Source organism: Phyllostomus discolor, chromosome 6, assembly GCF_004126475.2.
Source record: "Phyllostomus discolor isolate MPI-MPIP mPhyDis1 chromosome 6, mPhyDis1.pri.v3, whole genome shotgun sequence".
Taxonomy (NCBI): Eukaryota; Metazoa; Chordata; class Mammalia; order Chiroptera; family Phyllostomidae; genus Phyllostomus; species Phyllostomus discolor.
The window spans coordinates 165222176-165238603 of record NC_040908.2 but is presented as its reverse complement, the minus strand read 5'-3'; the positions used below and the strand labels follow the sequence as shown (position 1 = coordinate 165238603).

The window sequence follows — 16428 nt, the reverse complement described above, 5'->3', positions numbered from 1 at the left end:
TGGGTCTGTTTCTTTATTTTCTCCCGCCCCCTATCACCGTCAGTGTCACCAGGGTTACCTATGTTCAGCCTGTGGCCATATTTGTCCCCCTTTCCCTGGGGAACCCGTGGGGCACTAGCTAAGGAAGCCTTCTGCCTACCTGCCTGTGTGGCTTTGCTGGGGTGTGCAGAGTGTGTGGCTATCCCCACCACCTCCCTCTTGTGTACTAGTTAATAGAGGGGGACCGGGTTCTCTTCCCTGGTTACTCCTTATCCTCCTGGTGCCTGTCCTTTTGAAGGCATTTCCCTGGAGCTCAGACCCCTCCCTCCCATACTCCATGAGCTCCAGTTGTGATCTGGGCCTGGGAGCTGCCACCTGACTAAGGCCCTGGGCCTAGGGAGGCATCAGCACTAAAGGTCAAGCCAACTAATCCTGCCTGTGAGACACTGAGCAGCTAAAATTAAAATCGCCAAGTGGCTTTTCTTTCTCTGTTGGTGACCTGCAGCCTGCCAGCACCGCAGGCTTTAGGGAATGGTGGGGGCAAGAGAAAGTACCCCCCTTCTGCCTTGTAAGCACTTCTTTATGAAGAGTCTTAGGCTGTATTATTCTTTCATGTCTGGACGGTGCCCGTGTGGCACCAGGAAGTCCGTGTCCAGTCTCCACAAGGTGGTGAGGTCCTCGCCCCGCTGCACTGCCCCTGGGAGAGCTGGTCCTGCCCCGCTGCCTTTCCTTCCTTCAGGGAGGCTAATGGGTGGGACAAGGTGGCAAGCTCCTGCTGCTCCCAGCAGCTGACCAGTGGGGACAGCTCTGGCCTGGGCTGCTTTCCAGCTTCAAGCTGGAGCTGGCCACTACTGTTGATCTGGAGCAGAGCCCAGGTGTCTGCACCCTTCCCAGGGTGCCTGTTCTTTGCCGTAGGCCCGCAGCGTTAAGGAAGCCTCAGAAAGGCCAGTGGGTTCCCTAACCCGGCTCTAAACCTCAGTTGACTAGGAGGAGGAGGGAAAAGCCTTCGTCCTTCGCTGATGGAGTGGAGGCAGGGCTCAGGCCTGGCTACCTTCTTTGACCTTGGCTTCACCTCATTGCTTCCCCACAAGCTCCGTTTCCCTGGTGGGCTCATTGGGCGGTTAATTAGCTCTTTGAAGCTCTGGAAGAGGCAAAGTGGCGCTATGTGGGTTTTAGAAATAAAATCAATAAATGACTTAACCACAGCCCAGCCATCTCCTCTGTCTCTCTCCCCTGGGGCCGGCTCCATTCCTGTGCACGCTCCCTCTCTGCTCCCTGCCGTCAGCTTTTAAGGTTTTGGAGAGGAACAAAGTGCCCGACCAAAGGCATCCGTCTTGGGCCTTTCTCCGGGCGGCTGGAGACCCTGAAATGGAGGAGAGACAGCAGGGAGGCTTGGCCGTCAGAATGGTGGCAAGACGCCTGCCTTTGTGGCAGAATAGGGAGCGCTTCCCCACCCACCTGGAGACACCCAGGGTGGACAAAGGCCTCTGTGGGACCCCGTGACAGAGGACCGGGCACCTCTGTCTCCTATCGTGCCTCTGGCTGCAGCGTCTCCCCACCTGGGAGAGCTAGTGGTGCTAGGAGCGCCAGTTCGGAAAGGTCAGCGTCAGGGCTGTGTTACTGAGACCCAGCCAAGCGCCCCGCAGAAACCCAAGGCTGGTCCAGGGAAGGAGGCAGGATTTCTGGTGAGAAACCTAGTCAGACATAAACAGCCTTGAGCGAGTTCAGCTCCTCGGAGCTAACGTGTGCTTTCAGGATCCCTTAAAATACACGCACGTGTAACACTAGGGAGCCACGAAGAAACGGAGAACCTAGCGCAGGAGAAATAGGGCAGTTGGAACCTTCCACACGCCCTGCTGGGTTGGGACCGCAAAGGGGAAAGAGCTCGGAAAGAGTTGGGAGTCACTGGCACAACAAAAGACCGAAAGAACCCACGGGAAAGAACGAGTAAAAAGTGCGTCTGTTCCCAGTAGAAACAGGATATGCCCCAGTTTGGCGAGTGCCTTGAGTGCAGAGGAAGGATGAGGACTGAATTGATAAGCAGGGAGAGGGCCTCGGGCCAACTGCTGGGAAAGGACTGAATGAATTAACTTGGGGGGCTGGGTAAAAAGATGGGAGTGGTTTGTGGGGATCAGGTCCTTAGTGGCAGGAGAGGAGTCTTAGAGGCAATTAGGGGCCAGGGCAAAGATACGTGGGACCAAAGTGTGCAGCCCCCGTTGGGGTGTGAGGTGACAGCTGCGTAACTGGTGTGGCTTGCCTGGGGATGACTGGGCCAAGCAGGGCCTCCTGAGCTCTGCTGGGCCCAGCCCTCCGCGGAGAGCACAGGCCGGGCTGCCGGGCCCAGGGGCCTGGTGGAAGGTGGGGTGAAGCCGCTCGGAGGCATGGCCCAGGAGGCTGAGGATGGGAGCTGTGAAAGGACCAGAGGGCCGCTAGGCTCTTTTTTTTTTTTTTTTTAAATATATATAAAAGACTTTCAGCCCTGACTGGTGTGGCTCAGTGGATTAAGTGCGGGCCTGCAAACCAAAGGGTCACTGCTTCGATTCCCAGTCAGGGCGCATGCCTGGGCTGCAGGCCAGGTCCCCTATAAGGGGCACACTAGAGGCAATCACACATTGATGTTTCTCCACCTCTCTTTCACCTTCCCTCCCCCTCTTTAAAATAAATAAATAAAATGTTTTTTTTAAAAAAAGACTTTCGCCCTGGCTGGGGTAGCTCAGTGGATTGAGCGCGGGCTGCGAACGATGCATCGCAGGTTCAATTCCCAGTCAGGGCACATGCCTAGGTTGCAGGCCATGGCCCCCAGCAACCACACATTGATGCCTCTCTCTCTCTCTCTCTCTCTGTCTCTGTCTCTCTCTCTCTCTCTCTCCCCCTTCCCTCTCTAAAAATAAATAAAATCTTAAAAAAAAAGACTTTCAAAAGAATACAGGTTTTTCCTTTCGGACCTTTTCCCTCCACGGTGAAGCATGACGCTGTGGAAGACCGGCACAGGAAGGCTTCCTTGGGGCATGGGCAGAGCGGGGCTTGGGGACCAGAAAGCCTGGGTGGGACTTGACTTTGGCCCCCACACGGAGCTGTAATTACCAGACTGGGCCTGCTGTGGCTCAGAAAGTCTTAAGGGAAAAACTTGGCCACCCCCGAACCAGCCCCTCAGTAGCATTCTGCAGTTGTCCGGGCCTCTGACCTTCAGTCCTCAGACCAGAACACCAAGTTCCTCCCTCCACGGCCCACCACCCCAGGAGGCCCAGGCAGCCTTTGAAATAGCACAAGACCTTGGGCTGGGCTCTCTTTGCTTGAAGAAGAAAGCAGGACCCGAAGTTGGCCTTCACAAGACTTGGACATTTCATTTGAGTCCAAGGCTCAGAAAGGGAAAGCAACCTGCCTCAGGTCACACAGCAAAACAGGGGTGGAGCCAGGCCCTGGGCCGGCAGTGAAAGGCAGCCAAAGCCTCCAAAGGAACATGAAGGGTATAAAGTTATGGGGTGCAGGGGCTCCCATTGTATAGGTGAGGTCGTAGCTATGAACTCTGCACCACTAAGTCCCTGTCCAGTGGTAGTGCCAGGTGGGAGGAGTGAGTGGGAGAAGGCTTCCAATCACCTGGCAGCTGCCTTGCAGGAAGACCTAATACTTTCCGACAATGTTATGGCGGCGGCATATGCTTCAGTTCCTCCTACCCCTGTGGGCCTGCAGGACTACAGTTCCCAGGAGCCCCTGCTGCGGCCTGTCGGGCCCCTAGCCAAAGTTGGCCTGTAATCTGACCGTCCCTCTCAAAAGGTCACTTCAGAACTCCTTGAGGGACAGCAACAGGGGGAGCTCAGAGCAGATCAGTTTGGGTGGGGGTGGGGTGGGGGTAGCGGCCCTGCCTCAGGTAACATTCCCCTATTCCACCCCCTGAAACTCAGGGTCCCTGGTGTCCCTTTTCTCCCCTAGCTGCACTCTTCAGTTTGGGGCACACTGTCCCTCAATCCTGCAAGGGGGTGGGGGTCCTGTCCACTTTTGCCACAACATGTGGCCTTCCCCCCAGAGGGCAGCTAACGAGAGCCCTGCAGTGTAGCCACTGGGGAAACCTCAGCAGCGGCCATTCAGCCTGCGGTCTGCAGTCTCTCTGGGCAAATGCCTAAAGCAAACCAAGCTGCTCTGATGAAGGCCGGGTCTCCCGACACCTGCCCACTTGACAGCCCCCTTAGACTCTCCTGCTTGAGAGCCCACGATCCAGCCCGCCTTTATTTATAACCCAGGAAAAGGGCCAAATCAAGGCAACTCTCAAGCCAAAGGCGCAGTCATCAGCTCCAGCAAGCCTCGGGCCTCTCGAGCCAGCGCTCCACCTGCTGTATTTTGTTTCTGTCCCTGCTGCAGAGGGCAGGGGCAGAGACGGAAGACAGAGAGCCCCGGTGTGCGAGGCCTGGAGGCCGTGGGCAGAGCAGGGCTGTGAATGAGCCAGCCGGAGCCCTGCTCTCCCTGCCTCTCTCTTCTCCTCCCCTCCCCTCCCGAAATAGCTCCTTTGGCTGTCAGGCCAAGACCCTCCCATCGCGGGGGAGGCGGGGCGTGCTGCCCAGAGTCCGGCTTTAAATCACCAGGCGCCTGGGGATTTCCACTCCCTGGCTGGAGGCACCACGCAGGCCTGCCTGCCGTCCGCGCATCCACCACCGGTCAGCCCGGCCCACCCTCCCGCAGCCATGTCCCGGCCCCTGTCAGACCAGGAGAAGAGAAAGCAAATCAGTGTGCGCGGCCTGGCCGGCGTGGAGAATGTGACGGACCTGAAGAAGAACTTCAACCGGCACCTGCATTTCACACTCGTAAAGGACCGCAATGTGGCCACCCCTCGAGACTACTACTTCGCGCTGGCCCACACTGTGCGCGACCACCTCGTGGGCCGCTGGATCCGCACGCAGCAGCACTACTATGAGAAGGACCCCAAGGTGCTGACTGGGCCACCCAGGGCAAGGAAATGGGCTGGGGGCCCTGCTAGGGGGGCTGGGAGATCTTGATCCTTCCTGGGGTCAGTTTCCTGTGGCAGAATAAATGGCCACTCCAAATTCCTGAGGTCGGAGGATCCGGGGGTCTTAGGTGCGCTGGGTGCTGGGGCAGCCCAGGAAGAGGGACCTGAGGCAGGGCCAGGTCAGGGGGCTCAGTTCAGGTGGGCTGGTTGCAAAGGCCCAGCATGCACTTGGAGAGTGGAGGGGCCCCTGGGGCAGGGCCAGGAAGGCCCCTGAGGCCGAGGTTGGACCTGAAGTGGGGGACCTGAAGAGCGCAACACTGCGTCATCGTGTGTGTGTGTGTGTGTGTGTGTGTGTGGTGTGCCTGTGTGGCAGGTGGGGCGCAGCTGGGACCGTCGGGGCAGTGGGATCAAGTGTCTTTTGGGGTCAGCGGTAAATGTCAGCAACCCGACACTCCTGGGCAGCCGTGGGGGAGCTATGACCCAGGCAACCAGGAACTCAGGCCCCATCAACATCCTGGGTCCCGGTGCCTCTCTGGCCCTTTCTTGGGGCCGAGGCTTGAGGGCCAGGGGTGGCTGTGCACTGGGAGGACGGGAGGGGGCTGACTCCAGCTGCGAGTCATTGCATGACCTTGAGCAAATGACGTGCTCTCGGCTTGGCTTTCCCGTTCAGGAAGCACTTGGAGGTGTTTCTGACTCCCTGCCAGGCTGTCGGGAGGCTTGCTGGGATGGAAGGGGTCTCCGCCTCTCCCAAGCACCTCCTCACCCCAATAGACATGGCCAGCCCCATTTTCCGGATGAGGAAACAGACTCAGAAAAGGACAGTGATTTGTCCAAAGGCAGAGGAGGAAATGCTGGGACCAGAACCCTCCCCGTTGGGTCCCAAAGCCTGGAACGGTGGGGGGTGGGGAACGGGGCAGGAGGTGCGAGAGGCCCAGGCCCAGCGGGGCCTTCCTGATGCTGGTGGCCGGCAGCCCTGAGCCCTCCCCCTGCACACCTGTCTCTCGCAGAGGATCTACTACCTGTCTCTGGAGTTCTACATGGGCCGGACGCTGCAAAACACCATGGTGAACCTGGCCTTGGAGAACGCCTGTGACGAGGCCGTCTACCAGGTGTGGGGGCTGGGTGCGAGGCAAGCCTTAGGGGTGAGGGGGATTTTCCTGCTGGCTGGTGGCCCTGACCGCTGCCGCACCCTGTCCCCTCTAGCTGGGCCTGGACATGGAGGAGCTGGAGGAAATCGAGGAAGATGCCGGGCTGGGCAATGGGGGCCTGGGCCGGCTGGCAGGTGAGTGGGGGGGGCGGCAGGCCTCGGCGTAGGCGGACGGCTCTTGGGTGCCGGGCCCCACACACTGACCTCCCCGCACACCCCTAGCCTGCTTTCTGGACTCTATGGCGACACTGGGCCTGGCTGCCTATGGTTACGGGATCCGCTATGAGTTGGGATTTTTAACCAGAAGATCTGCGGGGGCTGGCAGGTGAGCAACCCTGGGCCCCGACTTTGTGGGGACCCAGGAATGAGGGGGAGGGACTCCCATTTGGTTTTCTGTCTCTGGGTAGACCAGAACTAAGCCCAGTCTTGATGAAAATTATCCTTGCCCCTGACTCCAAAGCCAGTCAGTCGCTCCCGAAGCAGGTGGTGCACACCTGTGGCATCTCTTGAACTCTCATACCTGTCCCATGTCCCATCAGATATCCCGCCAGCCCAGGGCCCATCCCAGAGCCCTTGATTGACACCCCGTGTAGGGCACGCCAGGGCCACGGCTCCTGCCCCTCTTACTGCCCGCAGTGGGGTGAGTCTGGGTCTGATGCTGCCTTCCTTTCTCCCCTGATCCTCCTGGAGCTCAGATGGAGGAGGCCGATGACTGGCTTCGCTATGGCAACCCCTGGGAGAAGGCCCGGCCCGAGTTCACGCTGCCCGTGCACTTCTATGGCCGAGTGGAGCACACCAGCCAGGGGGCCAAGTGGGTGGACACACAGGTGAAGACAAAGCCGGGGAATGGGGGAGGGCCCAGCGAGGGGGAGGGGGAGGAAGAGGCTCCTAGAGGAAACGGGGATACAGGGAAAGAGCCTGAGGCTACTGGACCCAGGGCCTTTTACCATGGAGGACACCAAGGCTCAGAGAGGTTAGGTCAGTTAACCGAGGCTACACAGCTGGAGGCTGGAGACAGTAGGGTCACAAGGGAGCTAGGCCAAATGCAGAGCCGAGGAGGAGGAGGAGGAGGAGGGAGGCTGCACCGTCTACCAGGGCCCCTCCCCCGACTGTGCTTCGCTTTACCCCGCAAGACCCATCAGAGAATAGTCCTGGTGACCTGGCTCCCCACGTCTGAACCAGGGGGTGTGACGGGAGATGGAGCAGCAGGCCAGGAAGAGGCAGAGGGGAGCCAATGAAAGCTTTGAGAGGAGGGGGTGGACTTGTTCCAGGTCACAGAGCAAGTGAGAGGGAGCCCTAGAGCCAGGCCTGGTGCCTGGATTCCAGCTCGGCCAGGCCCCTGGCTGCGGCTGCGGGCCGCCGGCCTCCAGAGGGCTGCGCAGGAGCCTCCGGGCCTTCAGGACTGGGCGTCCGTTCCGCTGTCATCCATGCTAAGGTCCAGCAGGGGCTCTGGCCGCCCCCCTGGCTCTCCGCTCTTGGGCCTGTCCCCTCCTTCTCTGAGCTGCAGCTTCCACTGGACTCCGGCTGGGGCTCCTTCGCACTGCATTGGGCGGAGCGGATATGCCCCCGCCCCGTGGTAGCGACAGCTGTTGGCTGCAATCGCTGGTCACTGCTAATTAGCCCTGTGGCCAACCAGGCGTAAGCTCCTTGGGTGGGCTTGACCTCTGTGACTCCTCCAGCCAGGCCCTGGGTCCCCCAGCCCTTTCCTGAGCCCGGAGTGTCCTCCAAGTTGCACTCGGGCCTCGTGGGCCTGCTCATCCCTGCAGAGCGGCCACCGGCAGAACATCAGCTTGGCCCCTGGGCCCGTCACTGCCTCCTCCTCCCATAACCCTTCCACCAGTCTGGCCAGGCCGGCTGGCGTGGAGGTGATCCTGGGGCCGTCCTCTCCTTATGGATCAGGGCCAGAGAGGTTGAGGGGTTTGCTTGAGGTCACCCAGAGCTGGGACCAGACCCTAGAGGTTGGGAGCTGGCGGAGTGCAGGGACGAAGCCCGGAGCCCTAGCTCTTGGGGCTGCGCCGGTGAGACACGGCAGGTGCCCAGCTCCTGATGCCGCGCCGCACCGTCCGCCCCTGCAGGTGGTGCTGGCCATGCCGTACGACACGCCCGTGCCCGGCTACCGCAACAACATCGTCAACACCATGCGCCTGTGGTCCGCCAAGGCCCCCAACGACTTCAACCTCAAGGACTGTGAGTTCGGCCACCCGCAGTCAGCAGCCCCACCCCCCAGCCTGCCCCACGCTGGGCCTGAGGCTGACCCTGACCCTGACCCCCCTTCTGTCTCCCAGTCAACATTGGTGGCTACATCCAGGCTGTGCTGGACCGTAACCTGGCTGAAAACATCTCTCGTGTCCTGTACCCCAACGACAACGTATGTCCCCCCCGCCCCAGGCTGCTGGCAGGAAGCCTGTGTGCTTGAGAGAGGGCGGGGGAGGGGACAGGACACATGGCTGGTCCCTGCGTGTCCTGTTTGTTCCCCCCGGTTAAGTGGGAGGACGGCTGAGTCCCGGGGCACAGCACCTTTTGGTGGGCACCGTGGAGAAGCTGTTCCCTGGTCCTTATATGTCCTGCTTCTGACACTGTCACTGTTGCCACTTGGTGGGGGAAAGACCCCTGGCTCCTAGACTGGGCGGGCAGTTCAGGACTCATGGGTCAGGACTTATGGGCCTCGGCATCTGTGGGGCCCCTCCTGGCCATACCCGAGGTCCTGTTAGGCCGTGACCTCACCACCTTGACTTTGCTCCCCCTTCTACCGCCCCCAGTTCTTCGAGGGGAAGGAGCTGCGGCTGAAGCAGGAGTACTTCGTGGTGGCCGCCACACTCCAGGACATCATCCGTCGCTTCAAGTCCTCCAAGTTCGGCTGCCGGGACGCCGTGCGCACCAGCTTTGACGCCTTCCCGGATAAGGTACTGGGCTGCAGCCAGGGCTGCCCTGTCCACCTGCCGTAAGGTGTGCCACGCTCCTCCCTCCGCCCCTGTCCGCCCGCCCGCCCATTTTATAGATGAGCAGGTGGAGGCTGGTGGCTGGGTGTGCATGTGAGAGTGACCTGCTCTGGATCCTCAATCCACAGAACCGGGGCTCCCTCCTGCTGCTCCCCCAAAGCTGCTCCCATGGGAGCCTCTACCCCTAGCTCGGCCCCAGAGCCACGCCGGGCCCCTGGAGGGGACTCTGAACGGGGCAAAGGACAGCGGCCTTAGCCTTGGTGCGGAGCCCAGACGGACTCTTTGCCTGTCCCCCCGGCCAACAGGTGGCCATCCAGCTCAATGACACCCACCCCTCGCTGGCCATCCCAGAGCTGATGAGGATTCTGGTGGACCTGGAGCGGCTGGACTGGGACAAGGTGGGCTCCCAGACCCTTGCACCCTGGTCTAACCTTCTCTGCCTCAGGGTTCCCTTGTGAGTGGGGCCCCCACTAAACAGATGGCAGCGGGAGGCCTGGAGGGTGGGTGTCCTGGAACCTGGCCCTGCAGTGGCAGGGCGGGGCTCCTGGCCCCACGGTGCCTGTGGGCGGCCCCAGGGCTTAGGCCCAGGGGGTCCTGATTCTTCATTCCTCCGCCAGGCGTGGAACTTGACCGTGAGGACCTGCGCCTACACCAACCACACGGTGCTGCCCGAGGCCCTGGAGCGCTGGCCGGTGCACCTCATGGAGACACTGCTGCCGCGGCATCTCCAGATCATCTATGAGATCAACCAGCGCTTTCTTAACGTGAGCGGAGGAGGCGTGGGCAGCGTGGGGCCCGAGACTCTAACGGGGAGGGCTCTGGGCGGGGTTCTGAGGGGAGGGGGCCCGGGCACTCGGTTCCTGCATCCGGTCCTAGCTCTGGGTTCTCCGGCACAGCGGGTGGCCGCCGCGTTCCCGGGGGATGTAGACCGGCTGCGGCGCATGTCCCTTGTGGAGGAGGGCGCGGTGAAGCGCATCAACATGGCGCACCTGTGCATCGCCGGGTCTCACGCCGTCAATGGCGTGGCGCGCATCCACTCCGAGATCCTCAAGAAGACCATGTGAGCCCCCAGTCTCCGGCTAGGCCCGCCCCCTCACTGCACAGCACAACTGGCCCTTCCGCAGGCGGCGGCGCTGTAGCAAGCAGGGTCCAGTCCTGTCCCCTGGCAACGCCCCCTTACACACAGCAGCACCCCTCACGCGCAGGCCTCTTTCATTAAGAAACCGGCATAGGGACCCCGGAAGGAGTCCTTCATCTCACAGGGGTGAGTGGTGATCCCCCACCCCAACTCCATTTTGCAGCTTCAAGGACTTCTATGAGCTGGAGCCTCATAAGTTCCAGAATAAAACCAATGGCATCACCCCTCGGCGCTGGCTGGTTATGTGTAACCCTGGGCTGGCAGAGGTCATTGCTGAGGTGAGAGGTCACGGTATGGCCAGTAGGGGTCAGCACGCGTCACTTTGGGGATCAGCTGGGTATGGTCGTGTAGGCATTCACTACAGGTGCCTAGTGGAGGGCTGAACGCTTTGTTGCATCTTGTTCCTAAGCCTTGCGTGCGCTGGAGGGAGGGAAACTGTTCCCTGCTTGCCTGAGGGTGCCCTGTGGGCTGTAGAGGCCCTGCTATGAAGGCCAGCCTGTGGAGGAGTTTAACTGAGGGGGTCATCGATAGGTTACATCTGAAGTGAAACTGGAGGGGGACAGAGAGTGGGGCTGGACTGTGAGGTCAGGGCCTGCATGGGGAAAAGGCTAGGGGAAGGCCTGCTGGGGTCAGCTCAAGGCCGGGTGGGGCGGAAGATGCGCATTTGCAGGTCACGCCCCAGCTGGGAAGCTGGACCGGGAGGAGCTGCATGGCACTCAGCCGACCTGTCAGAGGAGGGGGGTGGGCCTGCTGAGAGCCATCTTCCCACAGCGCATCGGGGAGGATTACATCTCCGATCTGGACCAGCTGCGCAAACTGCTCTCCTACGTGGACGACGAAGCCTTTATCCGGGACGTGGCCAAAGTGAAGCAGGTGAGGAGCACTGCAACCTGGGACCCCCGTGCCAGGCCTGTGGTGGAGACCGCTGGAGGCCCAGAAGGCCTGCTCAGGGGCGGCCAATAAGCTCCTGTCTCCTGCAGCCTCAGGCCACTGGTGGCAGTTGTGTGGAGTCCGTGGTGGAAAAGCGTCATCAGACCTCACTGGAAGAGTGCTGACATTGATTAGCAATGTCTGCCCCAGTGTAGGTGTGGATGAAGGTGGCATGCGAGCCCTGTGTCCCCTCCCTTCCTGGGAAAGAAACGAGACTGTAGGATCGGCTGAGGCTGCGGCCTGTCGGTGAGCTCTCCCCTCTCCCCTGCCTGCAGGAAAACAAGCTGAAGTTCTCTGCTTACCTAGAGAAGGAGTACAAAGTCCGCATCAACCCCAACTCCCTCTTCGACGTCCAGGTGAAGCGGATTCATGAATACAAACGCCAGCTCCTCAACTGCCTGCACATCATCACCATGTACAACCGTGAGTGGCAGGGACCCATTCTGTCACCTGGTTCTCTCCAGAGTACTGCATGCTCCTGAGTCAACAGCTCCCTTAGCCTCGGGACAATAGAATTCTCCCCGTCCCATTTTACAGATGGGCAAACTGAGGCTCAGAGAGGGGGAAGGGACAGATGGGAGGTCACATAGCAAGTGATTGCCCAAGTCAGGCTTCCTGTCTCCCAGCCTGGTCCCTGGCCGGGTGGGCACCGTCAGGAGCTACTGCCCAGAGGGAAAACCCGGTCCCCTTCATGCCTCTTCTTCTCCACAGGCATCAGGAAGGACCCCAGTAAGTTTGTCGTGCCTCGCACCGTGATGATTGGGGGAAAGGTGAGGAGCCGGGCCACAGACCATGGCTCTGGTCTTTTGCTGTCCAGGTTGAGGTCAGCCTTGGCTGGGTGGTTGCAGGATAGGGGTAGGGGGCTGGGCCACGGAGCTGACTCCACACTGCCCCCACAGGCTGCCCCCGGGTACCACATGGCCAAGATGATCATTAAACTCATCACGTCCATTGGGGATGTGGTCAACCACGACCCGGTGGTGGGAGACCGGCTCCGCGTGATCTTCCTGGAGAACTACAGAGTCTCACTGGCCGAGAAAGGTGGGGTGCCACCTGTGGGGACCCTAGGGGTGCTCTAATTGGCTCGGTGCCCAGAAGAGGTATTAGTCACCTCTCCCGGAGGTGCTTGCACTTTAAAGAAGAATCTGGAAAGGGCAATACTTGAACCATGAGGCTGTCCCCCTGATGGTGGAGTTTCTGGCAGCGCAGGTGATATTTACAGAGGAGGGGGGCCTTGCTGGCGTTTGTCCAATCACACGATGCAGTAGGGTGGGGAGTCCAGGTTAGACCCCAGAGGTTCAACAGTCACCGAGAAGGTGGGGGGTGACTTAGACTCAGCTGTTGGAGCGTGGAGGGCTGCGGCAGGTGTGGGGGTGCGCTCTAAGTCTGGCTATGCCCAGGGCCAGCCTACCTCCAGCACCCCAGCTGGGGCGGGGCTTTCCCCAGAGCTGATCATGTCCTCCTGCCGCTGCCCCACAGTGATCCCAGCCGCTGACCTCTCCGAGCAGATCTCCACCGCGGGCACCGAGGCCTCGGGCACTGGCAACATGAAGTTCATGCTCAACGGGGCCCTGACCATCGGCACCATGGACGGGGCCAACGTGGAGATGGCAGAAGAGGCAGGGGAGGAGAATTTCTTCATCTTCGGCATGCGGGAGGAGGACGTGGAGAAGCTTGACCAGAGAGGGTATGGGAGTCAAGGCCCTTAAGTTCCCACCAGTCTGTGGGCAGGAGGCCCCAAGGTGTGGCTGCTGGAGGGTGGGACTGGGAGTGAGGGGCGTAACCAGAAAGGCTAGTGCAGGCTGCACACGGTCTTGGTTATGCCGTCAGAATTCTGGAAAACCTTTGAGGTAACTTACAGAAAAAAGTTTACTAACATGGGAAAAGGAAGAAGTAACACAGAACTGAATGAAAAGGAAGAGAAAATTATATTAATCCTAAAAGAGAATATTATTTGTGGAATTGGAAGCAAGCTTAAATTCTTAGCTCCCTGGCAGTCATGGTGAAAAGGGAAATAGGAATGCGATAGCTAATTGTGCTTGTGGCCAGAAACTCAGTTATTTAGAGGAGATATTTCCCTAGCATTATGGGTTTTTTTTTTGTTTGTTAAAGATTTTATTTATATTGCCCTGGCTGGTGTAGCTCAGTGGATTGAGTGTGGGCTGCGAACCAAAGCATTGCAGGTTCGATTCCCAGTCAGGGCACATGCCTGGGTTGCAGGCCACTGCCCCCAGCAACCGCACGTTGATGTTTCTCTCTCTCTCTCTTTCTCCCTCCCTTCCCTCTCTAAAAATAAATAAATAAAATCTTATAAGAAAAAAGAAAAGAAAAAGGATATTGTAAACTTAAAAAAAAAGATTTTATTTATATTTATTTTTAGGGAGAAGGAAGGGAGGGAGAAAGAAAGGGAGAGAAACATCAATGTGTGGTTGCCTCTCACATGGCCCCTACTGGGGACCTGGCCTGCAACCCAGGTGTGTGCCCTGACTGGGAATCGAACCCACAACCCTATGGTTCATAGGCCATGCTCAATCCACTGAGCCACATCAGCCAGGGTGCACTATGTTTTTTTTAAGATTTATTTTAAAATGTGATTTTTTTTTCTTATCATGAAAGCAATAATGCTCATTAATGGGGAAAAAATACAAACCCATGAGAAATAAAATAACTGTCACACATAATTTCATCACCCAGACTCAAAGTCACAGGTTTTTCTTTTTTTTAACCTTTAAAAAGATTTTATTTATTTATTTTTAGAGAGAGGGCAAGGGAGGGAGAAAGAGAGGGAGAGAAACATCAATGTGTGGTTGCCTCTCACGTGCCCCTGACTTGGGACCTGGCCTGCAACCCAGGTATGTGCCCTGACTGGGACTTGAACCAGCAACCCCTTGGTTCACAGGCCAGCACTCAGTCCACTGAGCCACACCAGCCAGGGCTAAAGTCACAGTTTTCTTTTTCTACATATATTTATATATGTGTGCATGTGTATGTGGTTTTTAGAAGTTGGGGGTCCAGGATGTACCATTTTGAATCCTGGTATCTTACTTCACATTGGAGAGGCATTTTCCATGTTGTTAGTCTTCAAACACATTTAAGTGCTGGTGGTTATTGGGACAGTGCTCCTTCCTATGGACGAGCTCTAACTCGTCTAACCACCCACAGGGTTGGGCATTAAAGTTGGTCCCCCTGGTGCTATAAATACCACTGTAATGACCAGCCTTTTACGTCTCTGTCCACATCTCTGATCATTTCCTTAAGATAATTATTAGAAGGGAGTATTTCTGAGTCAGAAAGTATACGTTCTTAAAGCTCTTGATGCCTATTGCCCAGTTGTTTTGTGGACAGTTGGTACCAGGTCACACCCCCACCAACAGCTCGTAAGAGCTGGCATTCGACATCGAGGGGAAGTTCTCCTGTGAGGCCTGACGAGGCAGTTCAGACGTGGTCCTCCGGACAGGAGGGAGATGTGGAAGGTGTTGAGGGATGTTCAGCTCTAGGCTCCAGAGGACAATTTTGGCCACAGGATGGAGACTGGACTGGAGGGGGCGAAGTGCAGGCGGGGGACAGTCTAGGGGCTCACGCCTTAATGCTGGGACAGTCACTTGCAGCGGGCCGGCGTTGTGGATGGGGAATGGGGACATTGCTGAGCAGGTGGCCTTGGCCTCTGGTTGGAAGAGGGGAGGGAAGGGAAGAGATGAGAGTGGCCTTAGGAGCGGTTTTCAATCCGGGTGTTGGAGAGATGGTGTTCTCTCCGGGTGTTCTGCTGCTTCAGAAAGTGGAACACGGGGAGAAAGCCACACCAGCCTTAGGCCCTGGCTGGTGTGGCTGGGTGGATTGAGTGCTGGCCCGAGAACCAAAGGATCACAGGTTCGATTCCCAGTCACGGCACATGCCTAGGTTGTGGGCCAGGTCCCCAGTTGGGGGGCACACAAGAGGCAACCACACATTGATGTTTCTCTACCACTTTCTCCCTCTCTCCTGCTCTGTCTTAAAATAAATTTTAAAAAATTTTTTAAAAAGAGGAGACTCCTTAAGGTGTATCTGTCAACTCCTCGTAGAGCCTGAAGGTGAGGCCACGTTTGGACTTGGGAGAGTGGGGCAGGAAGCCAGGCCTGGAGCAAACACACTGGGCAGGTGGTGGTGTGTGGGCTTTGCTGCTTTTTTTTTTTTTTTTTTTTGCCTTCACCAGCCTCGGTTTCCTCATCCTCATCAAGAGGGACAAACAGCTGAGCCCAGAAGGGAAAGGGCCTCCAGGGAAGGACCTCTAGGGGCAGCCGCAGGGAGGGCAGAAGCAGGCTGCCCCTGGGGCTTAGGATTTCTGGGCTTGTCCTTGGCGGAAGAGCCAGGCCCCCCTTTCCTGGGTGCTGACCGCGGCTCCGCCCCACAGGTACAATGCCCAGGAGTACTACGACCGGATTCCCGAGCTTCGGCAGATCATTGAGCAGCTCAGCAGCGGCTTCTTCTCCCCCAAACAGCCTGACCTCTTCAAGGACATTGTCAACATGCTCATGCACCACGACCGGTGAGCTCTCCACGCGGGGAATCGGGTGGGTGGGGCTGCTGGGCTGTTCAGGGCAGGGAGTGTTAGGGAGGCTGGACAGGGGTCCTGGGCAGCTGGGGCTGGCCGCCTTGGAGGCAGCTTCCCTCTCCAGGTCCCCAGAAGTCCAGCAGGACAGGATGGGTGTGGCCCTTGACCTCATGGAGCTCCCCGCCTGTCCACTGCCCTCCAGGTTTAAAGTCTTTGCGGATTATGAAGACTATATTAAATGTCAGGAGAAAGTCAGCGCACTGTTCAAGGTAAGGAGGGGTCCTGGGCCAGGGGCTGGCAGGGCTCCAGTGGCCCTGGCTGGGCTGGGGTGGAGTGGAAGCTGGGACCCCCACCTGCAGGATGAACCCAGAGTTCCCTTTCGGCCTGTAGAACCCAAGAGAGTGGACGCGCATGGTGATCCGGAACATAGCCACGTCCGGCAAGTTCTCCAGCGACCGCACCATTGCCCAGTACGCCCGGGAGATCTGGGGCGTCGAGCCCTCCCGCCAGCCCCTGCCCGCCCCTGATGAGGCGATCTGAGCCTCCAGACCCGAGCCCAGACCTGCCGCTGCGTCTGGGTGCAAGCCCTTGGTCCGGGCCCGGCTCCTCATCCAGAGGGTGGGGGCCTGGAGTTAGATCCCTAAGCCTGTTCCTGAAACACTCATTTGCCTCCAGCCTTGAAGTCACAGCGTCCAGTGTGGCTGAGGACACTGCTCCCATCTTGTCTTCAGTCTTCCTGCTCCCTCCTATTTATGGGTCTGACCAACTGCACCCACCCCCCAATAAATTGATTCTCCTTGGGAGCCTCCTTAACTTCTCTGTCGGGAA

At 58.5% G+C, this 16428-nt stretch overlaps 1 protein-coding gene across 1 annotated transcript; it reads left to right on the top strand.

Annotated features, from left to right (window-relative positions):
- The first annotated feature begins 4559 nt into the window (after positions 1 to 4559).
- PYGM (glycogen phosphorylase, muscle associated) lies at positions 4560 to 16413 on the top strand. The gene is given in 21 exon segments (XM_028516960.2): positions 4560 to 4898; positions 5926 to 6027; positions 6122 to 6200; positions 6288 to 6350; positions 6353 to 6390; positions 6761 to 6892; positions 8141 to 8252; positions 8351 to 8433; positions 8825 to 8968; positions 9310 to 9402; positions 9622 to 9768; positions 9901 to 10064; positions 10306 to 10420; positions 10914 to 11015; positions 11348 to 11495; positions 11784 to 11842; positions 11972 to 12113; positions 12552 to 12759; positions 15460 to 15594; positions 15803 to 15869; positions 15991 to 16413. Coding segments are annotated over 21 exon segments (2526 nt in total). The 5' UTR covers positions 4560 to 4655; the 3' UTR covers positions 16141 to 16413.
- The last annotated feature ends 15 nt before the right edge of the window (positions 16414 to 16428 follow it).